This window comes from Diceros bicornis, chromosome 19 (genome assembly GCF_020826845.1).
Source record: "Diceros bicornis minor isolate mBicDic1 chromosome 19, mDicBic1.mat.cur, whole genome shotgun sequence".
Lineage (NCBI taxonomy): Eukaryota > Metazoa > Chordata > Mammalia > Perissodactyla > Rhinocerotidae > Diceros > Diceros bicornis.
Genome location: NC_080758.1, coordinates 30012253 through 30037195, shown reverse-complemented (window position 1 = coordinate 30037195; position 24943 = coordinate 30012253). Strand labels below are relative to the sequence as shown.

The window sequence follows — 24943 nt, the reverse complement described above, 5'->3', positions numbered from 1 at the left end:
AATCTGTAGGTTGCTTTATGTAATATTCAATACTCATCTTAACAATATGAAGTCTTCCAATCCGTGAACACGGGATGTTTTTCAATTCATTTATGTCTTCTTTCATTTCTTTCAGCAATGTTTTCTACTTGTCAGTGTACAAGTCTTTCATCTCCATGGTTAAATTTTGATGCTATTGTAAATGGAATTGTTTGCTTGATTTCATTTTTGGATTGTACATCACTAGTGTATAGAAATGCAGCTGATTTTTGTCTGTTGATTTTGTATCCTTCCACTTTGCTGAATTCATTTATTAGCTCCATTAGTTTGTGTGTGTGTGTATAATCTTTAGAGTTGTTATGTATAAAATCAAGTCATGCACAAACAGAGAGAGTTTTACTTCTTCCTTTCCAATTTGAATGTCTTTTTAAAATTTTTCTTGCCTAACTGCTTTTTCTGGAACTTCCAGTATTGCGTTGAATAGAAGTGGTGAAAGTGGGCATCTTTGTCTTGTTTCTGGTCTTAGGGGAAAACCTTTCAGACTTTCTCCATCTTGTATGATGTTCGCTGTGGGTTTTTCATATATGACTTTATCATTTTGTCATTTTGTGCATTTCCATCTATTTCTAGTTTATTGATTGTTTTTATCTGAACAATGTTGACTTTTATCAAATGCTTTTTGTACATCAAATAAGATGATCATGTGAGGTTTTTTCTCTTCATTCTATTAACATGGTACATTACATTGTTTGGTTTTCATATGTTGAACCATCCTTGCGTTCCAGGAATAAATCCCACTTGGTCATAGTGTACAATTTTTTCACAGGCTGTTAAATTTGGTTTTCTAATATTTTGTTGTGGATTGTTGCATAAATTTTCATAAGACATATTGGTCTGTAGTTTTTTTAAGTGCATTTGTCTGGTTTTGGTATTAGGATAATGCTGGCCTGTATATGAGTCTAGAATGACTCTGAATAAGATAGGAACACTTCTTTCCTCTTCAATTTTTTGCAAGAATTTGAAGAGGATTAGTGTTAGTTCTTTTTTAAATGTTTGGTAAAATTCACCAGCAAAGCCTAGTTGTTGTGAGATTTTCTTTGTTGGGACATTTTTTATTATTGATTTCAATCTCCTTCCTAGTTATAGGTCTATTCAGATTTTCTATTTCTTCATGATGCAGTCTTGGTAAATTGTGTTTCTAGGAATTTGCCCATTTTATCTAGGTTATCCAATTTATTGGTGTACAGTTTTTCACAGTACTCTGTTATAATCTCTTTTATTTCCGTAAAATTTTAGTAGTGTCCTTTAATTTGATTTTAGTTATTTGGGTCTTCTCTCTGTTTTTCTTAGTCAATCTAGCTAAAGGTTTCTCAATTTTGTTGATTTTTTTGAAGAACCACTCTCGGTTTTGTTGATTTTCTCTGTTGTTTGTCTATTCACATTTTATTTATCTCTGCACTAATCTTTATTATTTCCTTCCTTCTGCTACCTTTGGATTTTGTAATTATTTTGCAATTCTTTTTCTAATTTCTGAAGGTGTATAGTTAAGTTATTGATTTATGATCTTTCCTCTTTCTAAATGTCTGCATTGACAGCTGTACATTTCCCTCTAGCCCTGCTTCCACTGCATCTCATAACTTTTGGTATATTGTGTTTTGGTTTTCATTGGCCTCAAAGTATTCCCTAATTTCCCTTGTGATTTCTTCTTTCACTTATTGATGTTTTACGAGTACATTGTTTGATTTCTGTATATTTACAAATATTCCATTTCTCCTTCTGTTATTGATTTCTAGTTTTATTTTTCAAACTATTTCTCCAGAGCACTGCTTGAATAGCCCTTCTTCCAAATTCCCATGAGTTGCCTTGTCCTTCACCTTGTAAGACAATACCACACACCTAGGTTTCTATTATGACAAATGGTTTCTGAAAGTTAGGAGAGATGAGTGTGGGAGACAGAACATTGGCCCCTCAAAGAGGCCCATGTCCTAATACCCAGAACCTGTCAATATTTTACTGTATCTCGCAAAAGAGATTCTGCATGAGTGACTAAGTTAAGACGTTTGATATGGGGAGATTATCATTGATTATCAAAGTGAGCCCAATGCAAACACCAGGGTCCTTATAAGAAGGAGTCAGGAAAGTCAAAGATTGACAAGGACAAGTGACAATGGAAGCAAAAGGCTAGAGTAACAGGAGTAACAGGAGCAATAGGAGTAATAAGAAGTGACAAGAATAAAAGGATCCAGGGGTAAAGGAATGTGGGCAGCATCTAGAATTTGGAGGGCAAGGAAGAGAGCTTCCAGAAGAAATGCAGCTTGGCTGACCCCTGGATTATATTCCTGTAACAGCAGTTGTGTACTTCTGATCTCCATAACGACAAGTCAATAAATTTCTGTTGTTTTAAACCACAACGTTTTGGGTAATTTGTTACAGCAGGAGTAGGAAACTATAAAACATGATTATGCTGTGGAAAGTAATCCCAGGAACTTGAAACAATGTTTTAGATCTTATTTAATCTACATGTTCATTGTGTCTTGGGAGCTCTGCCATCACTGCCACTCAAGTATCCAGGCTGATGGAGCAGACCCATCATGAGCATGTGGATCTCTGCGGAAGAGGGAAGTTGATCCATAGATGTTCTTGCAGTGAAATGCGTATCCCACAAAATTCCTTCATCACTTCTGCTGCAAACCAGTGGTCTAAAATACTTTCATGGTCCCACCCAATGCAAAGGTCGAGAAGTACAACCCTCCATGAGGCCAGAAATTGGACATCCAGAATATTTGGTGAAGCACGAAACTCCCAGAGAAGGCTCAGGCACTCAGACCCACACTCTGCCGCGTCGCTCAGCCTCTCTGTGCCTCAGTTCACCATCTGGGGTAGTCTCACATGACAGGCTCGTTGTGAGGGTTACATGAGGTTTGGTCTATGCAACGTGCTGAGCTCAAGGCACACTCATTGTGTGCGCTCAGTCAGAGAAAGCTGCTGTTGACAAACACTTGAGAAAACCCACAAGATCACATAAGGATGAATAAATAACGGGTCTGTTCCCCTCCAGGAGTGGCAGGTGAGGAGCTGCAGGTGATTCAGCCTGAGAAGTCAGTGTCTGTTGCAGCTGGAGAGACGGCCACTCTGCGCTGCACCATGACCTCCCTGCTCCCTGTGGGGCCCACTCAGTGGTTCAGGGGGACAGGGCCAGGCCGGGAGTTAATCTACAGTTTCAAAGGAGGCCACTTCCCCCGAGTAGAAAATGTTGCAGACACCACAAACAGAAACAGCATGGACTATTCCATCCGCATCAGGAACATCACCCCAGCAGACACTGGTATCTACTACTGTGTGAAATTCCAGAAAGGGAGCCCTGATGACGTGGAGATTAAGTCTGGACCAGGCACCCAGCTCACCGTGAGTGGTGAGTACAGCGTGGGCCTCCTTTGTCCCCTGGTGTGTGACAGCAAGTCAATAATAAGGCCCGCATTCTTTGAGCAACAGCGAGAATCAGGTGTGGCAGTGGGTGCTTATATTCATGATCTGATTTCACCCCCTTCCACAGATCAGGGAAGTTGAGGCCTGGAGAGGTCGTGCTAGTTGCTCAAGGCCCCACAGCTGGTAAATGGGGGGAAATGTCTGAACACCCATCTGCCTGGCTCCACAGCCCTTGCCTTTTCCATCCCGTCCAGCCCTTTGTTCCAGGGAGGAGGGAACTGAAAGTCTGAGTGACTCTCCAAGTCACACGGTCAGACCTCACCCCGGCCCACAGAGAGTGCCCCTCAATGAGGCTGAGTCTTCCTTTACTCAGCACTTACTGAGCACCTACTGTGTTCCAGGCTCTGCTCTGTGCTGTGGAAGCAGCAGTGGACACAGCAGGCAAAGGCTCTTCTCCCAGATGGCTCACGTCCTCTTCCCTTCCTGTGAGGAGCAATCCAGGCAGGGCAGGGAGGGAGAACGTGTGTTTCTTCATCTCATCCTCAGAAACATCACACTGAAAGGAATCCCTAAGAGTCCCAGACTCTCTGTTTACTCTGACAGCCCAGCTGGAGGAGACACACACAGGTTGGGTGTTTGCTGTGTGTCTGTCCAGAAAACCCTCGAGTGATTCAGAGACCAACTCACACAGTCACTGAAGGCTCCCGACAAAGCTGGGTCATCTCAGAATGTCCTTCACCCAGGGAAGAGGTTCCTCATGGGACTGACTTATGGGTTCACTGTTGAGGCAGCAAAGAAACTCGTTTAAGGTTTTCTGCCAGAGGCCCCGGATCCTGAATCCTGAAATGTCTTGCACAGGAAGGACTTTCAGACCCATCAAGCCCAATGCCCCATGTACAGATGGGGAGCCTGAGGCCAAGAGATGATGGGGGTGTGCTCACAGTCACATGGCCAGTGTGTAAGGGGATCATATCAGAACCTGGATCTGATTCCAGGCAGGCTCCTTCCTGTGCTGACATTGCACACTCTTTCGATGGCAGAGGCTGGCCCATAGTAAATGCTGGATAAAAGCTCGCTTCACAAAACCACTGAACAGGGAGCCAGCATTTCTCCTTTGTGTCAGTTTTCCAAAGGTTCAGAAAGCTCCTCACATTCAGACCCTGAGGCCCAAGGTGATTGGGAACCTCTCCCAACCTTCAGGCACATCACCCCCAATCAAGCAATCCATGTCAGCACTAGAGCTGCCCGTTGTTTCCACAGCTGCATAACATCCATCGTATGGAGATAGCACATTCATTCTACAGTCTTCCATTGATGGATACAAAGTTGTTCCCAACGTTGGGATACTAAACCAGTGCTGCACCACTCTACTCCAGTGAGAGATGCCCACTGGAGATGGCATTGCTCGGTCAGTGTGTGTGTGTATTTTAATTTGTTGGATATTGACAAATTTCCTGCATAGGCAGGGCAGGAATTGAGTTTCCCCACAACCTATCCCCTTCCTCAGAGTTCACCTCTGGGAACCTGTGTGTCCTCCTCTGTAAGATGAGGATGATGACTCACCCTCCTGGCACTATTAGAAGGATTAAAAAATACTATATGTGAAGGTTCTTAAGAGCGTCACACACTTATGGTCAGTGATATAATCACAGTCATGTTTATTGTTTACAAATGCTCCTTTTCTAGCAAAACCCTCTGCCCCCGTGGTATCGGGCCCCATGGCGAGGGCCCCACCTGAGCAGACAGTGAGCTTCACGTGCGAGTCCCACGGCTTCTCCCCCAGAAACATCACCCTGAAGTGGTTCAAAAATGGGAATGAGCTCCCAGCCTCCCAGACCAACGTGGACCCAGAGGGAGACAGTATTTCCTACAGCATCTCCAGCACAGCCAAGGTGGTGCTGGCCCCGGGGGACGTTCGCTCCCAGGTCATCTGCGAGGTGGCCCACGTCACTCTGCAGGGGTGCCCTCCTCTTCGTGGGACGGCCAACTTATCTGAGACCCTCCGAGGTAGATGCCCTCACCCCAGCCCAAGCCCACACCTGCCCCCAAGGCCCCAAGCCCACTCTTCCCCCTGCTGTTTGCTCCAGGCCTGAATTGCCTGGAATCTAGTTCCTGACCATCCTTCCCAATCACCAGGCACCTGGATGTGCTGGTCACTCACCTGTTCTAATGGCAGCTGCCAGGTGAACACCTGCCATGTGCCGAGCTCTGTGCTAGGTCGTGTCATCTACCTTACCAATAGCAGTTCCAATTACTGAGCACCTACTCTAAGCCCAGCTCCCTGGTGCTTGGTGATTTGATTTATTTGGATACAGATATTATGCTCCCACTGTATTGCCAGGGGCTGAGCTTATGACCCTAAAAGAGCTATCAGTCCCTGAGCACCTATTGTGTGCCTGGCACTGTGCTTTGTGATTTCATTCATATGCAGAGAGTACTCTCAGTGTTTGATAGCCTACTGCACGCCTAGCACTGTCCTGAGTGATTCCCATCTGTGGTGGTGGGAGCTAAGGTATGGAGCCCTCCTCTGTGATCTGTCTGTTCCATAAGATCAGAGCCTCTGCCCTGTGCTGTTTCAGTTCCGCCCACCTTGGAGGTTTCCCAACAGCCCATGGCAGGGAACCTGATGAACGTCACCTGCCAGGTGAACAAGTTCTACCCCTGGCATCTAAAGCTGACCTGGTTGGAGAACGGAAATGTCTCCCGAACAGAAATGGCCTTGACACTCATAGAGAACAAGGATGGGACCTTTAACTGGATGAGCTGGCTCCTGGTGAACTCATCTGCCCACAGGGAGGATGTGGTGCTCACCTGCCAGGTGGAGCATGACGGGCAGCCGGCGGTCACCAAACACCATACCCTGGAGGCCTCTGCCCACCAGAAGGAGCAGGACACAGGTGGAACCCCTGGTGAGGCCTCCACTCCTACTGACCTGACTCCTCATCTTTTTTTTTTATGTTAAAAGTAGTAATTCATGCTTATCATAGAATAATTTAAAAGTCTATAAATATAAAGTAAAACTTAGAAGTAAGCTGCCCTCCCCCAAATCCCACACTCCAAGGGTCATTTCTGGTAATATTTTGGTACATATCTTTGTAGATCTTTTTTTTTTGTGTGGAAGATTACTCCTGAGCTAACATCTGCCAATCTTCCTCTGTTTTTGCTTGAGGAAATCAGCCCTGAGCTAACATCTGCCAATCTTCCTCCATTTATATATGGGTCACCACCACAGCATGGCTGATGACTGGTGTATTTCCGTGCCTGGGATCTGAACCCATGAACCCAGGCCACCAAGCAGAGTGCACCTAATTCAACCACTTCGCCACAGGGCCGGCCCCAATACAGGTCTTTTGACATAAATATACATTAGAGAAAGAAGTAGGGAAGGAGGTAGCTCATCCTGTTCATAGCATCCTGCCTCCTGCTTTCTTCACCTAACAATGATTACATCACCATCCATGGCAGCCCACCTCCCTCCTCCTTGCCATTTGTAACCTCTGCCTAGTCTCTATTCCATCCTAGACTTTTCCATCCACATCAGTAATGTAACCCCAGCACACGCCTGCACAACCTACTCTGTGAAATGCTGGAAGAAGAGCCCTGAGGACATGGGGTGTGAGTCTGGACCAGTCACCTTGGTGACCCTGAGTGGTCACAGTACAGGCCTCCTTTGTTTCCTGATTTGTGACAATGGACCAGCAATAGACAACCACCGGGGCACCTTTACTACATGCAAATTCCAGTTCCTCTATGATCTCTTTTCCTGCTTCAACCACCCTGAGAGTTTGGAGTTTTACAGAAGAGACTTGGGGAGCAATGGGGGAAATATTGTTGAAGACGTTTTGCCATTAGACCAGGTCATTGGAGTAAACTAATCAAGGTGATTCTGAGACCCTGATGACAGGGACCACCAGCCTATACAGGACATATGTGCTAATCAGAGACACGTTCCCCTCAGCTGGCCATTGTCCCAAAGACATACAGAGTCCCTCTTTCTATGAAGAAAATATGTGTTATTTCTCTCTCAGGTAACATCAGAAGGGAGTCGAGTCAGGTTTCCAGGAGTCTTTACTCCAAAAGACGTTTCAAAGGGCCATGTCCCTTCCCACATGCCCTGTGGTGTTGTCCTCATCTGCTGGGTCAACCCAGGACACTGAGTGTCCATGACCTTGCTTGGTAGAAAAGTGAAGATAGGAAATTGTCTAATTTCCCTTAAAACAAAAGACATAACTGAAGTTGCATAATTGTGTCCACTAATAACTTAGTCTTGTAGGCACATCCAGGTGCAAATGGAGTTCACTACTGTGTGGTCATATGATTAAAGACATTTTTTTCTACAAAACCTATACCATTACACGCTTAATACAATTAAAATTAATTCCTTAATACCATCTAAGTGGAGTATATATTCACATTTTCCCAAATTTCTTTTATAGCTGTTTTTGTCTTCCAACATTGGGTTTAATTCATCCATAAATACTTGATAGAATATTCCTGTGAAACCATCTGGACCTGGAGAATCCTTTTTCAGATTTGAAAAAGAATTTGAGGAGTTTGGGGCTATTTAAATTATTTCATTTCATATGGGGTGAATTGTGGAAGGTTGTGCTTTTTGAGGAATTTAATCCATTTTCTCTTGTTTCTTGAGGCAGGAAATTAGATGACTGATGTTACACTTCTCCTTTGTCTAATGCCATCCTTGTCTCCTCCTGTGCTGGGCAGTCAGGAGAGTGGGATCTAGACCCCTGGCCGCTGTGTTCTCCCTCCAGTCCTCAGGGCCCAGCCAGTCTGCTTCCTCGTCCTCCTGTCAGCGTCCTCCTGTGCTTGTACCTCACGTTGTTTCTAGGAGTCAGATTGTACTGAAGGGGGTGAGCAGAGAGAGGCGGGTCCACACCATCCTGTCTGGACCAGCCTGGGTTTGCTCCTTAGTCTCCACCTCCCGCGAGGCTCAGACCAGGGCTGTTACTTCTGGGTGCTCTCAGTGTGCCTGACCGAGCATGCTCGCTAGTGTACTGAGGCGGGAAACGGTTTTTGTGTTGTCCGTGTGGGCGGGCTGGAGCAAAGTGCAAGATGTCTCTATGACCCTGCTGCAGCAGGATGTCCAGCCTGCCTCAGGCGTCTGAGGGCTCCAGCCACTGCAGTCCTGGGTCCAAGGGGTCTGGCGTGAGGATGCACATCTTTGTGTTCATTTCTACGGTGTTGGCGCGCTTTACAATATTCCTGGCTTAACGGCCCTCTCTTCTCTCAGCACAGCATAATCCAGGCATGTTAATGGAGTTTGGGTTGGTTGGTTGGTTTTGACAATGGGAGAAAGGTTTTAGGCCTCTGAGTTTTTTATTTCTCTTTGTCTTTTTGGACCTTAAACTTCCTTCCCCCCCTTTTCCTGTTTCCTTTCACTACTCTATCGCCAAACAGCACTTCCTCCTTCTTTTTTGCCTTTTCCTCTCAGAAGATATACACTTCAAATTGAGTGACAACAGTCACATCTGTCCCTTTGAAATGTCCCAGCCTCCTTGTATTAGTTTCCTATCCTGGCTGTAACAAATCACCACACTTTCACTGGCTTTATTTTTTATTTTTTTCGTGAGGAAGACCAGCCCTGAGCTGACACCCTATGCCAATCCTCCTCTTTTTGGCTGAGGAAGACTGGCCCTGGGCTAACATCCGTGCCCATCTTCCACTACTTTATATGGGACACCGCCACAGCATGGCTTAATAAGCGGTGCATCGGTGCATGCCCAGGATCCGAACCGGCGAGCCCCAGGCCACTGCAGTGGAGTGCGCGCACCCAACTGCTTGCGCCACTGGGCCGGCCCCTTGAGTGGCTTTAAACGACACAAATTTATTACCTTACAGCTCTAGAGGTCAGGGGTCCACAGTGGGTGGCAGGGCTGCGCTCCTTCTGGAGGCTCTAGGGCAGAATATGAGTCCTTGTCTTTTCCGGCTCCTAGAGGCCGGCTGCATTCCTTGGCTAAGGGCCCCACCTCACGCTGACCTCTGACTCTGCCATCACGTCTCCTTCTCCGACTCCCCTGCCTCCCTCTTTCACTTATAAGGATCTTTGTGATTACACTGGCTCCACTCAGATAAACCAAGACAATGTCCTCATCTCAAGATCGTTAACTTAATCACCAAGGCAAGTGCCTTTTCCCATGTAAGTAACATATTCACACACTCTTAGGATTCTGTGCCAGCCCTTTTCAATCAAGCATACTTTGAAACTCCTTCTGAGCTCAGCTCTGCAGCATACTTTTGAAACATTTTCTAATTTATGATGGATTTAATATTGGTGGTGAGTTTTCCAAATAACTCTCAGGACCCTTTGTTCTCCTGAGCCATCATCACTCTTCCTGGTGGTTGGGTGAGACTGAGATGGCAGCCCAGTGACAGATTGTGCACAGGGTTTGGTGATTTCTTTCTTTAACTCATAGTTATTTTGCAGTTTTAGCATTTTCTCTTCAACTAATACAGAGATCTAGTTTTCTGTAGAATTTTCTTTCCCCCCTTTGTGTTTTCTTCTGGTTTGGAGACGCCGTTTTTGGAGACAAGGAGTGTGATGCTGCCCTTGTCCTCAGTGCCCAGAAGTCACTGAAGTGTCCTGAGTTCTTTGGCCCATGTGTCCCCGTCCCACATCTCAGGGTGCCATACGTCCCCATCAGGGCCCTATTCTGGCAGACAGGCCCACTGAAGTTGAGAATTCAGCCTCCTCTGTAGCTCTGCTAATATAATGATGTCCTGGGTCCATCCTCAGCTTCTGCCTCTGGCTCTGGGAGATAAGACTCTGCAGTGTTGCCAGGAAGTCCTCTGGCTTTCACACTTGACCTTTCCCTTGTGATTCATCTCTCTTAATTTTCATTGTCTTTCCTCAAAGGATTGATGCCACAGCAACAGCCATTAATTCCATAGTCCTTATAATTACCATTTCCCACATCAATTTCAAATGCCTGACCCCAAAGTACTCCATTCCTCTGGTTACACCCTCCCAGTTCACCACTGGTGAAGTTTAAACTCTTGCTCCACTAGGGGGAGCCAGGGCCTCCCCTGCTCCACCTCCTGCCAGTGCTGGGGTCCTCCTGGCCAGCCAGCTGATGAGTGGTCCAGTTCCGTATTTGCATTTTAGAGTTGGCTTTCCAGACCACTCCCAGACGGACTCCCATAGGTCTACTATGCTCAGAAGCAGACTCTGAAATGGACATGAGAATGTGGAGCTTCTTCTGGAGTGCAGCCAGGACCAACGTGCCTGTGGGAGTGAGAGCAGGACTGGGACAGGGAGCTGGTGACCTACAATCCAGGCACAACACAGACTCGTGCTCTCACAGAGCTGTGGAGCCAGGGTGGTCTTTCAGAGCTGTTTTCAGTGGAGGGCAGAGGGCTGAGCCTCTATACTCCAGTTCACCTGTTCCTCAGAAGTGAGCTGCCCTCCAGAAGGAGGTGCACTCGGGCAGTGCAATTTCTTCACCGGACAGAAAGTCTCAGAGAGCCGCTCAATGAGAACTGTCATCCTCCAACACCCCCAGAAGAGGTCTCCTCTCCTTCCTTAAGGATAGTTTTATTTATAAAAAATTATCTTAGGGGCTCGCCACATGGTATAGTGGTTAAGTTCAGTGCACTCCCCCTCGGCAGCTGGATTTCAGTTCCCAGGTGTGGACCTACAGCACTCGGTGGTGGCGACCCACAAACAAAATAGAGGAAAATTGGCACAGATGTTAGCTCAGGGAAAATCTTCCTCAGCAAAAAAAAAAAAAAAAGTTATTTTATTATCATTATTTATTTAATTTTAAAAGCAAAAACTGGTCATTCTAAAAATGCAAAGAGCCCAAATGTACGTCTTTAGATACAATTTTCAGAGTCTAAGAGAAAGATTTCAGCTGACATCCTCACTGGGGTCCAGGTGGGCTGGATGGTGTTTGAAGCCCCTCCCAAGCATGAGACCCCATTTCCTAGACTCACCAGGGTGTGCTCCAGGCAGCAGGTCTCATGAGGTCAGGCACCCTGAGGGCTCCCTCAGCTCCTGAGAACATGGGGTCATCCAACCTCGCCCCTGCTGTGAACGAGGGCAGCCTTGTATCTCTCCCTCTGACCATGAAACCTGTCCTCACTCCACTTGCATGCTGTATGGGCATTCATTCCTATGACTCTGACAGCTTGGACATGTCTTGGTCCAAGAGACAAGGTCTCTGGGTCATTCTACAGGAGAACAATGATGGATTTCCCTAGGATTGAAGCCCACTAATCTTGTGACCCTCCCTAATGTCTCTGAGCCTCAGTTGCCTCATCGGAATGAGGATAACACCTGCTCCATAGAGGTATGAGGATCAAGTAAGTCAACCAGGAGACACGCTTATAGGTCACTGAGTACACATTCTCCACCCTTCCCTCCAGGGGGACAGCACTGGTAGCTTGAGAAGGGGTTGAGTCAGAATGAGGAACATCTTCACCCTAATTTCTGCCTCAAGGTTGAGCAGGATGCAAGTTCAAAAGCTTCAGAATGTTGATGGCCTGGGTAGCCTCAGATGGAGTAAGTGGAGGCCCTAGGAATGGCTCCTGTGTGGCCCCTCTAATGGCTCCTCCTGTCCCTTGATTTTCAGGTGAAGAGCTGTCTACTGTCCCTCTGGTAGTCCTCCTCCTAAGCACAAAGCTGCTGCTGGCCATCGGAGTCTCTGCCATCTACGTCCACAGCAAGTGGAGGGCCTGACTGTAAGTCGCGGGGCTGGGAGGGCAGGCCAAGGTCTGTCCCATAAAGGGGAAGGTCAGTAACAGCGGCCATCCCACAGGTCACAAAGGGTCAGGACCCACGTGGAGTTAAGAGAAGGTGACACACCTCCCTCAATACACTCAGGAGTATTGTGGATCCCTCTCAGAGGTTCTCCATCCCAGGAACTGTGTGGGGTCCTGCAGCAGGAGGGCTGGATCAAGGGTTTTCAAAGGGTGTCCACAGAGTCCTTGTGGTTCTGTGGAGGAAGTGGGCAGTGGGAGGCTGAATGAAGGGGAGCTGAGTGAGCGGTTCCCTTGGAGACCTTCTGTAGATTACTTGAACGCTGGGGCTCATGGGGCAAAAGGAACCCACACATTAGAGTAATGTTGAGAAGTCCTAGAGGCTGCTCTGAGGGCTGTTCCTGCTCTGACCCTCTGAGTGACAGAGTGGAAGGGATGGGGAAGGAGAATCAGGCCTCGGGGAGGAAGGCTGAGGTAGCAGAGTCCTATCGCAGGGTCAACCTGTCGTCTCATGACAGTTTTCTCAGGAGGAGAACAGCACCGGGGACATAGGAGGTACACAGGGAACGTTTCTGTAATGATGAGCAGATAATTAAATGTGGACATGTTTCCCACAGCTCCTTCCTTCCTTCCCTGCTGTGTGCCACCTGCAATCTCTGCTGTCTCCTTCCTTAGCTGAGGGGCCCTGCCTAATGGAAGGATCCTACTAGAAGCTTCCGTGACTCTGCTCCAAAATGCCTTCCCTCCCCGGAGACCTGCCTGCTTACACACTCCTGCTGCTCCATCTCCCAGTCCTTGATGCCCCCAGAGCTGGGTTTGCAAACATGGTCCTGAGGAGGGGCCATGGGACTTAGCTCTGGGGACTGGCTCACAGCATCTCCCCAGAATGTGAGAAACTATTCAAGTCTACATCTATCAGGATATCTCTCATCCATTGCCTTGGGACTTGGCCATGAACTACACACTCATGTCCATGCATCAGGAGTTATTCTGTCTTCTGGATTCCTGTCTAACCCAACTTCCCAGCCTCACTGAGTTGCTCTATTGCCTCTTGAGTACAAATGAACTCCCATTCTGATTTTCTTTTTTTTTTTCAGGAAGATCAGCCCTGAGCTAACATCCATGCCAATCCTTCTCTTTTTGCTAAGGAAGACTGGCCCTGAGCTAACATCTATTGCCAATCCTCCTCCTTCTTTTTTTTTTCTCTTTTTCTCCCCAAAGCCCCAGTAGATAGTGGTATGTCATAGTTGCCCATGCTTCTAGTTGTTGTATGTGGGACACGGCCTCAGCATGGCTGGACAAGCGGTGCGTCGGTGGGCGCCCAAGATCCGAACCCGGGCTGCCAGTAGCAGAGCACGGGCACTTAACTGCTAAGCCATGGGTCTGGACTCCTCCCATTCTGATTTTAAGAAGAAAAATTGTTCTCCTTCCTCTTTGCCTCAGTGTCCTACTCCTCAAACCCAGAAAGAAGCTTTTCCTAATCTGTCTGTGATGAAAGCACTAATTCTACTATCATCTTGCATCCTTCTTAACCCTGTTGCTCATAGTACACATGGCATCAGTCCAAAAGCCGTGGAGTCATCCTTGATTTCTCTTTCTCTTATATCCTGTATTTAATTCTGCCTTCAATAGGCTTATATCCAGAGGCGAGATGGCAATTGTTTGACAATTGATTCTCCAAAAGAAAAAAAAGCCTAATTTGTAATGCCTGCCAATTTTTCTGGTGTAAACACTCCCAACGTTGCCAATTTTAAGCTACCAACAGTTTAACAACCAGCTTCCATAACTCCTGAAAATGTAGCAGTCAGCTCCCCTGAGCCTGTCCAAACCTTCCCCTGCACAGCACTGAGTTATCTCCATAATCTGCACACTTCTCCCCCACCACTGATCCCTGATCCCAGCCACCATCATCTCTTCCTGGGCCACTGCAGGAGTCTCTAGCTGGCTTTCTTGTTTCAACCATAGTGGTTCCTTGGAAATATGAGTCAAATTGTATCACTCCTCTGCTTCTTCCCCCACCATATCCACATGGTTTACTCTCCCCTTTCTTTCAAGTCTCTGCTCAAATGTCACTCTAGTAAAGGCACCTTCCATAAACCACCCTACATAAAATATAAATTCCTCTCTCACCTGGCATTCCAATTCCTCTTGACCTGATTAATTTGTTTCCTTAGTACTTATTATTACCTGACACACTAAATATAGGAAGTGCTCACTTTGCTTGGCAGTGCAGGAGTGTAATAATGAGTGTGCAAACTGAAACCATGGAAAGTGATGTCAATAATCAATGAGATTACTAATAATTGTGCTGTGACCTTTAAAAATTTTTTCAAAACATTGGAAACTGTCAGTTTTAAATGTAGAGGAAAAAGAGAAATAGAAAAACTAATATTTATTTAGTATACTGTCATTTGAAGATTAGAAACACTGAGAAGTAAAGTGTTTTATTATCTTTGTAAAAACTTATCAAGAGCAGTTTGAACAGTGTTTGCCATCTTCTTATTGCATAATTTATGATACAGATCAAGGATCTTTTCTATGCCTTGGTGAATCATCATACTCGTTTCTAAGTTTGGACCAACTTCCAATATTTCTATCCCTTGTGTTCTCAATGTTGTGAAATCTTTACAGAATTTCCTTTAATTTGAAGTGTTTGCTGGTGTCACTGCCTCCGAGACATTTCCACCCTTTTCCTCACCACCACTTTCTTCATTTATGTGGTAAGTTTGCCGTCACTAAGTTCCTCTGTCTGACACATGGAATCTTTCTAACAGCATCAGTGTCGTCATTCCCACAGGCAGCTGTTTCTTCTATGACTCCACTTACATTCTATTTGCATTTCACTTCCAGCTTTATCACTTTTCGTTTCTCCATTGCACTTTCATCTCTGTTGCCCATTCCCTTTTGCAATAACTCATTTTTGTAAAATGTGATGTGGGTTCATCACTGGGAGACCAGGAGACAACACGACTACATGCTTTGCTGTCTGTGCATAAACTGAGTAACAGAGTCACAGTGATCAATGGCTGCAGACTGTGAAAGAAATCATATGATTGGTTACTGATCATGATGAGTATCTGTCAGTTACATGGTGATTTGCGGCCTGAAGAAGAGGTAGCAGCAAAGTTTGTACTTCTGCAATTGCTCACAGTAAATTTACTGTGGTAATTGGAATTTCAACCATGTGATGGGGACTGATGTTATTTAACTGAGCCATGGTAACTAAAATTCATGCATATCAGCACCATGGAAAGTGAACCCTGCCTGTGTGTGTGTGTGTGTGTGTGTGTGTGTCTTCCTCAAATAGCATGTCAGTTCTAGCAGAGAAGGGACTATCTGCATCCTCAGTTGTCAGAACAGTGACTGCCATATAGTAGATCATCATATTTTAGAAAAAATAAATGAATGACTACTTCAGTGAGGACATTAATTTCTACTAGATGTTGGCTTTTGAAGTAAAGTTTCTCTTCATTCCACCATCTGATTCTTGTCTTCTGAAGCCCTTTTGTTAAAGACTACTCTCTCTTCTTTGTGCTTAAAAAGTCCCATGAAAAATTCCACATCATCTTGGGGTGGGCCCGGTGGCATAGTGGTTAAGTTCACGCTCCACTTCACCTGCCTGGGCTTCTCAGGCTCAGATTCCTGGCACGGACCCAGGCACTGCTTCTCAAGCCATGCTGTGGCGGCGTCCCACATATAAAGTAAAGGAAGATGGGCACAGATGTTAGCCCGGGGCCAATCTTACTCAGCAAAATAGGAGGATTGGCAACAGATGTTAGCTCAGGGCTAATCTTCCTCAAAAAAAAAAAAATTCTATAGCACCTAGAAAATAAGGAAGTACCAAAGGAAAAATAAAACAGCTCATTGATTGGAGTAGGTCAAAGTGGTGCAGGAACCAACTGAAAGAGCTCCCGAAGGCCAAATCTGGAATAATCTGAGCACCAAAAAAAATTGGATTATGCTGTGGTCTGAATGTTGTGTCCCCCTGAAATTCACATGTTAGAATGCTAAAGTCCAATATGATCATGTTGGAAGGTGAGGCCTTTGGAAGGTGATTAGATCATGAGGGCTCCATCCTCATCAATGGGATTAGTGCTCCTATAGAAGAGACCCCACAGAGATTCCGAGCCCCTTCCACCTTGTGAAGACACCATGAGAAATCTGTGAGCAGAGGAGGCCCTCACCCATCCATGCTGGTGCCCTGATTTTGGACTTGCAGCCTCCAGAGCTGAGAGAAATAAATTTCATTGTTTAGAGGGTTTTGTTATAGTACCCCAGCTAAAACAACATCTAAATAAACTATGGACTTTGGTTAATAATAATGTGCCAATATAGGTTCATTATTTGAAATAAATGTACCACACTAATATAAGGTATTAATAATAGGGGAAACTGTGTGCAGCAGTACATGGAACTCTGTATTATCATCCCAATTTTTCTGTAAATCTAAAATTGCTAAAAGAAATAAATCTATTAAAAAAATTCAACCTCCCCTCAGCTGGATCTCTGCTTCTTGCACCATCTAGGTAAACAACACAAGGAATGGGTAGTAGGAAGACTTGTGTGTTAATATACAGAAGTTTCATCTCACTTCCCAGGTCTGAGGTTACCTTCTCTTCCTTCCTCTGTCCTCTGTCAGAGCTCACCCCAGACCCAGGCACTCACAGAACCCAGAGGAAGCTGCTTCTCAGTCCCCCAGGATATTCATCTTAAACTTCTCCAGTTAGTAAAGTCCAGTTCAGACCGAGTGGGGTCAGAGAAACTTGGGTTACCTGGGTGAGGTGAGGTAGCTTTGAAGATCTAACTGGAGGTGTTACTAGACGTCCTGAGTCCAAGAATTCCCAGGTGGAAGACATTCTGAAGTGCCTGGTGAATGCTGTGATGCACCAGGCTGGAGAAGATGGCCCTCAGCTGTCAGCCCTGTCTGGAATTGCCTCAGCTGAGGAGAGCCTCCTTGCCCAAGGTCATGCCTGATAACATGCCACACCCAATGACTCATCAACATGGTGATATAAAGGCCCAGCCTTCTCACTCCAACTCAGCACACTTTGAAGGACCATCCTAGCACCAGAGCTCCATGGGAGGTCAGCTGAGGTCTTCGCTGAGACTTCATTGCAGCTCAACTTCTCCTTCTACCCAATCCTGCTTCCCTCTCCTCCCTTCCACAGATATTGGTCTTAAATGTACTCCCTAAAAAATGATCTGCTTGTTAATCTCAACTCAAAGTCTGTTTCCCAGTGAACCCAATCTGGGACAAAGAGGCTGTGTTGAGTACCAGACAAAGTGGGTATCCCTTTGTCTCCAGGGGCCAAGCAGTCATGGAAGGAGTGATTGTTTATACTACCATATATCACAGACCATATAGTCTGACTATACTAAGAGCAATGAGAGTCCACAAAAGTGTTTATGCAACAAATGTGTGTAATGAGACCCGTGTTGTCAAAGAGCACTTGGGTGAAGGAGGAGGAAGAGATGATGGGGGCACAAGAAGAAGGAGGTTAGCCTAGTTAAGAGGTAATTGTTTTCTTCAGGCAATAGATAATGCTGGAGATGGAGAAATAGATTCAAGAGGTATTCTGGAGGTAAAACTAACAGGGTCTGGTAGGAGACAGATATGGATGGATGACTGAGGGTGTAGAACCTGCGTCCCTTCTTGGTTTCACTCCATGGGCAGATGATGGGCCTCAAACTGAACAGGGTGGGGTGTGAGAAGAGAATGTTTGAGTGCAGATTATGAACTCAGTTTTGAATATTTGAGGCACACAAGTGAACATTTCAAGGTCAGAAAATATACAGGTCTGCGTGAGGAGCTCAAGGTTACTCTGCTACTAGGATATGGAATTAAGATTTGAACCTAGATTGTATCTTGACATCTAGTCGGTGTCTGAAGTGGAGGCAGGGGTGACAAGGAAGCAATTGGGAAACGGCCATAGCAGCCAGTACCTGGCTATGGAGGCTTGGACATGAAAGGGTCATTAGCTCAGTGTGGGCCAACTGTCCTTTTAAACCACAATTGTGCTTGAGTAGAGTCCATTTCAGAGGTGAAAAAGAAGGAGGTCCACATGCTGGTTCCTCTCTCTGAGAGTGTTTCTTCTGCCCCTCTACTCCCTTCCTCCAGAGCTGGCCCCAGACCCAGGACAGACAGGAAAGGCAGTCCTCACCTAACCAGGTGTATTTCCAGGTGTGTTGCTTTCCCTCTTGGAGAGTGTTCTCCCAGGCCCACCTTCCCTGGAAGCCCCTTCTATCTTCTAAAGCACAAAACATCACCATCTCCAAAACTCTAACCTCTCTCCCAGTCAAACACAATTCCTCTGCAGGAAGGAGAAGGAGGCAGCTTCCTGTATTGTATGCAGGCATCCATAGCAAACCCAAGAGCTCACAGCAGACGTTGCGTCAGGACTCAATTTTACCTCTGACACCTCTGGAGTGGGGTAAGGGGTCTCTTGTCAAGTTCAACTCTATTTCCAAGAAGGTGAGGCCATAGAGATCCAGCCTCCTACCTGCAGCTTTGCAGCTCAGTGAGGTCAGATGTTGGGCTCATGCAGAAGCTGGACCACATCTGCCCATCATGAGGTTCCAGAAGCCCCTGGCTCAGACCATGTCTCCAGGGATCCTAGATAGGCAAGGACTATGGGGGTGGGGAGAACCTCAGATGGAATGAGGCTCGAGAAGAAGCACAAATCTGCAGAAGTTGTTTCCCTCCACCTTGGAACCTCCGACATTTCCAGCAGCAACTTCTGAGCCTGTAGCAACCTTGTGTCTCCAATTTGTGATCACAAAAAATGTGTCACAGTGCCACGGCCTTTCCTCTTATCACAGTCCCCTTCCTCTGACATCATGGAGGCAGGAACTGTCCTCTGTCCTCAGAGTACAGAGTCCTTGGCCTCTTCTGGACCAGATTAAACAGAGCAGGCTCCAAGGGTCACCAGGACGCCTGTCCCCGCCTCCTCCCCCTACCCACCTCTGCCATCACTGTTGCTACCTCTGCTGCTGGGACTCACAGGTGAGTGGGACCTCAGGTGTGTGTGGTGAGGACTCCCTATGCCCGTTTACTGTGTTCTCCCCACTGATTCCTCCAGAATTTCTTTTGGGAATGTTTTCTCTGTCCCTATTCCAGAACAGGTGGAATTTAGATAACTAGACTGGGATGGCACCCAGCTCACAAAATCTCCCAGTGGCCGTGTCTGTTCCAAAACCTTTGTGCAGGTAATGGACTCACCCCCACAGTCACACGGCTGAGCACTGCCCACATCACAGCTCTCATCCCTCAGCCCCTGGGAACTGAGGATCTGTCTTTTAAACTTATTACCACCACACAGATGCTACCTGCTCAGTGGAGAAAAACACGTTGAAGAACATGAAATTGTAAACCAAGATAAGAATCCACAATGCCTCCTTCCAGAGGTAATCACTGTTAAAATTTGCGGAGGTTTGAGTGCTCATGGAACACTGGCCAGAAGTGGTCACTCTGGGTCAGTGGTGGAAGCTGAGCCCCGCAGGCTCCCCACAGAACTGCATGGTTCTGCCTCTACACGGTGAAGAGCTGAGCAGCCATGGGGAGCCCACTCCCCAAGGCCATTCGTCTATTGGCAGAGGCTGTGAGTCCCAATTGCCACAGCAGATGGCTTGAGGGTGTCAGACCAGATGAAAGAGGAAGGAAGACCATTATCTGATTAGGAGGAAGGAGGAGGAAGGCTTGGATGTTTGAGGAGAAAATAAAATATATGAGACATGCAGGCCCACTGGAAAATTTGAGCAAACATTTAAAGAAGAATTAACACCAATTTTATACAATCTGTTCCAGAAAATAGAAGAAGAGGGGCCACCTCTCTACTCATTTTATGAAGCCATTAATACCTTGATAGCAAAACCAGATACAGACTCTACCAAAAACAAAACAAAACTACAGACCAATATGTCTTACGAACTTAGACACAAAAATCTTCAACAGAATATGGGCAAATAGAATTTAACAATGTGTAAAGCTATATACCATGACTAAGTCATATTTATTCCAGGTGTGCAAAGCTGATTCTGAAAATCAATCACTGTAATCTATCACATCCACAGGTTAAAGAAGAACAATTCCGTGATATATCAATTGATGCAGAAAAAGCATTTGACAAAATCCAACACCCATTCATGATGAAAACTCGCAGAAAATTAAAAACAGTGGGGAACTTCCTAAATTTGATAAAGAAAATCTACAGGTATCGTTATAATTAATGGTGAAAGACTGGAGGTTTTCTCCCTAAGAGAAGGAACAAGGCAAGGATGTCCATTCTCAACCCCTATTCAACATAGTCCTGGAAGTTGTAGGACAGAGAGAGGGAGAAAGAGAGACGAAGTAGGGAAGGAAAGAAGGAAGGAAGGAAGGAAGGAAGGAAGGAAGGAAGGAAGGAAGGAAGGAAGGAAGGAAGGTAGGAAAGGGGGAAGGAAGGAAGGGATGAAGGAAAGAAGGAAGGATTGGAGAGAAGGAGGGAGGAAGGAAGAAAAGTGTGGAAATTAATAAAAGAAACTTAAATAAATTGGCACAGGGAAGGCCCGTAGGGGGAGCTCTCATGCCCTATCATACATTGTGGATTACTCCAAACACTAAGAGACTTACCTTTGTACTTTGCACAGGAAGTAAAACTACTTTACTTCTTCTTCTTCTTTTTGTTTTGTGTGAGGAAGACCAGCCCTGAGCTAACATCCCTTGTCAATCCTCCTCTTTTTGCTGGGCAAGATTGGCCCTGGGCTAACTTCTGTGCCCATCTTCCTCTATTTTATATGGGATGTCCCCACAGCATGGCTTGACAAGTGGTGCGATGGGCTGTGCCCAGCACCTGAACCTGCGAACCCCGGGCCCCCGAAACAGAGCGGGTGAACTTAACCCCTAAACAACCGGGCGGGCCCCTACTTTACTTCTGCTGGAACATTTCTCTCCCACCCAGCAACAGCCCAGCCAATGAGAAACTCCACAGCTCAGCCAAAGATAAGCCATTGCCACCCCGAACTGTTACTTTCCTACAACAGACTTTAGGACAGCACCTCCCTGTTCTCCATTTTTCTCTATAAAACCAGCTCCTCTCCTTTATTTTCTGGATTTGTCTATGATTCTCCACGGCATGCACATCCAAAATTGCAATTCTTTTGTCTATTCAAATAAACTCATTTTGAGGACAAATTAACAAGCGAATTTGTTTTCAAGCTGAAATATATGGTGTCAGAAAACTGAGATCCAAAGGAGGAGACCCTGTAGAGACTGTGACCCCAAGAATCAAGTGAGGTACCCCCACCGAGCCCCTTGTGCTCTTCGCTTCTGACAGTTGCTCCCTGCTTTCAATTTGATGAGTGTCCTCTCAGATTCTGAGCTCTGCTCTCCTTGTGTTTTGAGCTCGCAGACTTTATTCAGGATCTGAAGAGGCTTTGTCCTCTCTGGGGAGGACCTTTGTCCTCCCAGTTCAAGCCTCTGTCCTTGGGCTCGAGGCATCGTCTTGGTGAGTACTCAGTTGTTTTCTGAAGGTAGCACAGTTCCTTTTGGGGCTCAGGCTTGCGAAATAACCAGGAGATTTTCTTTTTTCTATTGAATTTATTTTATTGAGGTTACATTGTTAATAACATTATATAAATTTCAGGTGGACATAATTATATTTTGACTTCTGTATACACTGTATCACGTTCACCACCAAGAGTGTACTTTCCATCGGCCACCATACAATGTGTTCCTTTACCCCTTTCGCCCTCCCCTCACCCTCTTCCCCTCTGGTAACCACCAATGCGTTCTCCATTTCTACGTGTTTGTTTGGTAGTTTATCTTTACACATATGAGTGAAGTCATACGGTAATTGTTTTTCTCTGTCTGACTTATTTCCCTCAGCATAATACCCTCAAGTTTCATCCATGTTGTTGCAAATGGGACAATTTCATCTTTTCTATGGCTGAGTAGTATTCCATTGTGTGTGTGTGTGTGTGTGTGTGTGTGTATCTATCCCTCTTCTCTATTCATTCATCCATTGATGGGCACTTAGGTTGCTTCCAAATCTTGGCTGGCAACTGTGACTAATGCTGCAATGAACATAAGGGTGCATATATCTTTTCAAATTACTGTTTTCATGTTCTTTGGATAAATACCCAGAAGTAGAATAGTTGGGTCAAACGGTATTTCTATTTTCCATTTCTTGAGAAATCACTGAACTTTTTTCCATAGTGGCTGCACCAATTTGATTCCCACCAGCAGTGTATGAGGGTTCCTTTTTCTCCACACCCTCTCCAACACTTGTTATTTCCTGTCTTTTTAATAATAGCCATTCTGATGGGTGTGGTGATATCTCATTGTAAATTTGATGTGCATTTCCCTGATAATTAGTGATGTTGAACATCTTTTCATTGTCCCTGTTGGCCATTTGTATGTCCTCTTCGGGAAAGTGTTCATCTCTTCTGACCATTTTTTGATCAGCTTGTTTGTTGTTTTGTTGTTGAGTTGTATGAGTTCTTTACATATTTTGGATATTAACACTGTATTGGATATATGGCTTGGAAATATTTTCTCCCAGTTGGTGGGTTGTCTTTTCATTTTGTTGATGGTATCCTTTGCCGTACAGAAGCTTTTTAGTTTGAGGTAGTCCCTTTTTAAAATTTTTTCTTTTGTTTCCCTTGCCTGAGGAGATATGATATTCAAAAAGATACTGCTAAGACCAATATCAAGGGCATACTGCCTATTCTTCCAGGAGTTTTATAGTTTCAGGTCTTACATTCAAGTCTTTAAGCCATTTGGACTTAATTTTTGGGTAGGGAGTTAGATAATGGTCTACTTTCCTTCTTTTGCATGTGGCTGTCTAGTTTTGCCAACACCATTTATTGAAGAGACTTTCCATTCTACATTGTATGTTCTGGGCTCCTTTGTTGAAAATTAGCTGTCCTTTGATGTGTGGGTTTATTTCTGGGCTATCAGTTCTGTTCCATTGATCTGTGTGTCTGTTTTTGTGCCAGTACCATGCTGTTTTGATTACTATAGCTTTGTAGTATATTTTGAAATCAGGGAGTGCAATACCTCCAGCTGTGTTCTTTCTTCTCAGCTTTGTCTATTCAGGGTCTTTTGTTCTTCTATATACATTTTAAGATTCTTTGTTCTATTTCCATGAAAAATGTCATTGGGATTCTGATTGGGATCACAGTGAATCTGTCAATTGCTTTAGGTAGTATGGACATTTTAACTACGTTTATTCTTCCAATCTATGAGCACAGAATATCTCCATTTCTTTAGGTCTTCTTCAATATATTTCAAAAATGTCTTATAGTTTTCAGGGTATAGTCTTTCACCTCCTTGGTTAAATTTATTCCTAGGTATATTATTCTCTTTGTTGCAATTGTCAATGAGATTGTATTCTTGATTTCTCTCTCTCTTCCTTCGTGATTATTGTATAGAAATGCAACTGATTTTTGTATGTTGAGTTTGTACCCTGCAAGTTTACTGTATTTGTTAATTATTTCTAATAGCTTTTTGATGATTTCTTAAGGGTTTTCTATATACAGAATCATGTCATTTGCAAATAGTGACAGTTTTACTTCTTCTTTTCCCATACGGATACCCTTTTCTTGCCTGATCGCTCTGGCTAGGACTTCCAGTACTATGTTGAATAAGAGAGGTGAGAGTGGGCATCATTGCATTGTTCCTGTTCTTAGAGAAATAGTTTCCAGCTTTTCACCATTCACTATGATATTGGCTATGGGTTTGTTATATATGGCCTTTATTATGTTGAGATACTTTCCTTCTATACCCATTTTATTGAGAGTTTTTATCATAAATTGATGTTGGATCTTATCAAATATCTGCTCTGCATCTATTGAGATGCTCATGTGATTTTTATTCTTTGTTTCTTAATGTACTCTATCACATTGATTGATTTGTGGATGTAGAACCATTGCTGCATCCCTGGAATAAATCTCATTTGGTCGTGGTGTATGATACTTATAAAGTACTATTGTATTCAATTTGCTACTACTTTATTAAGGATTTTTGCATCTATCTCAGCAGTGATATTTGCCTGCAATTATATTTTTTTGTGTTGTCCTCATCTGGTTTTGGTATCAGGGTGATGTTGGCCTCGTATAATGAGTTAGGAAGTGTCTCGTCCTCTTCAATTTTTTTGAAGAGTTTGAGAAGGATAGGCATTAAATCTTTGAATGTTTGGGAGAATTCACCAGAGAAGCCGTCTGGGTCCTGGACTTTTGTTTTTGGGGAGGTTTTTTATGATTATTTCAATCTGTTTACTTGTGATTGGTCTGTTCAGATTCTCTCTTTCTTTATCTTTTTTTTTTTTAATTGTGGTAACACGGTGTATAATGTTATATAAATTACGAGTGTCCATCATGGTTTGATTTCTTTGTAGATTACATCATGTTCACCACCCAAAGACTAATTACAATCCAAAACCATACACATGCGCCTAATCATCCCTTTCACCCACCCCCTCATCCATTCCCCTCTGGTAACCACCAATCCAATAACTGTCTCTATGTGTTTGTTTGTTGTTGTTTTTATCTTCTATTTATGAGTGAGATCATATGATATATGACTTTGTCCCTCTGACTTATTTCACTCAACATATTACCCTCAACGTCCATCCATGTTGTCACAAATGACCAGATTTCATCTTTTTTATGGCTGAGTAGTATTCCATTGTGTATATATACCCCATCTTCTTGATCCATTCGTCCCTTGATGGGCACTTAGGTTGCTTCCAAGTCTTGGCTATTGTGAATAATGCTGCAGTGAATAGAGGGGTGCATATATCTTTACACATTCGTGTTTTCACGTTATTTGGATAATTACCCAGCA

At 44.8% G+C, this 24943-nt stretch overlaps 2 protein-coding genes across 4 annotated transcripts in view; both read left to right on the top strand.

Moving 5' to 3' along the window:
* LOC131418586 (signal-regulatory protein beta-1-like) overlaps positions 1–16617 on the top strand; it is a 75855-nt gene extending 59238 nt beyond the window's left edge. Inside the window, exon 6 of the mRNA XM_058563047.1 lies at positions 12738–16617. The gene's annotated coding sequence lies outside the window, so the exon portion shown is untranslated. The remainder of the gene's footprint in view (positions 1–12737) is intronic.
* Positions 3041–24943, top strand: part of LOC131418588 (signal-regulatory protein beta-1-like) — a 65011-nt gene continuing 43108 nt past the window's right edge. Inside the window, exons 1-5 of one of the 3 annotated variants that reach the window (XM_058563052.1) lie at positions 3041–3391; positions 5092–5412; positions 5985–6314; positions 11994–12102; positions 16156–16617. In XM_058563052.1, the coding sequence (XP_058419035.1) occupies positions 3124–3391; positions 5092–5412; positions 5985–6314; positions 11994–12100 (1026 nt within the window). In that variant the 5' untranslated portion in view covers positions 3041–3123 and the 3' untranslated portion in view covers positions 12101–12102; positions 16156–16617. Of the gene's footprint in view, positions 3392–5091; positions 5413–5984; positions 6315–11993; positions 12103–12737; positions 16618–24943 lie in introns of those variants that run through there. The other 2 variants (XM_058563050.1, XM_058563051.1) reach the window with 2 other exon arrangements.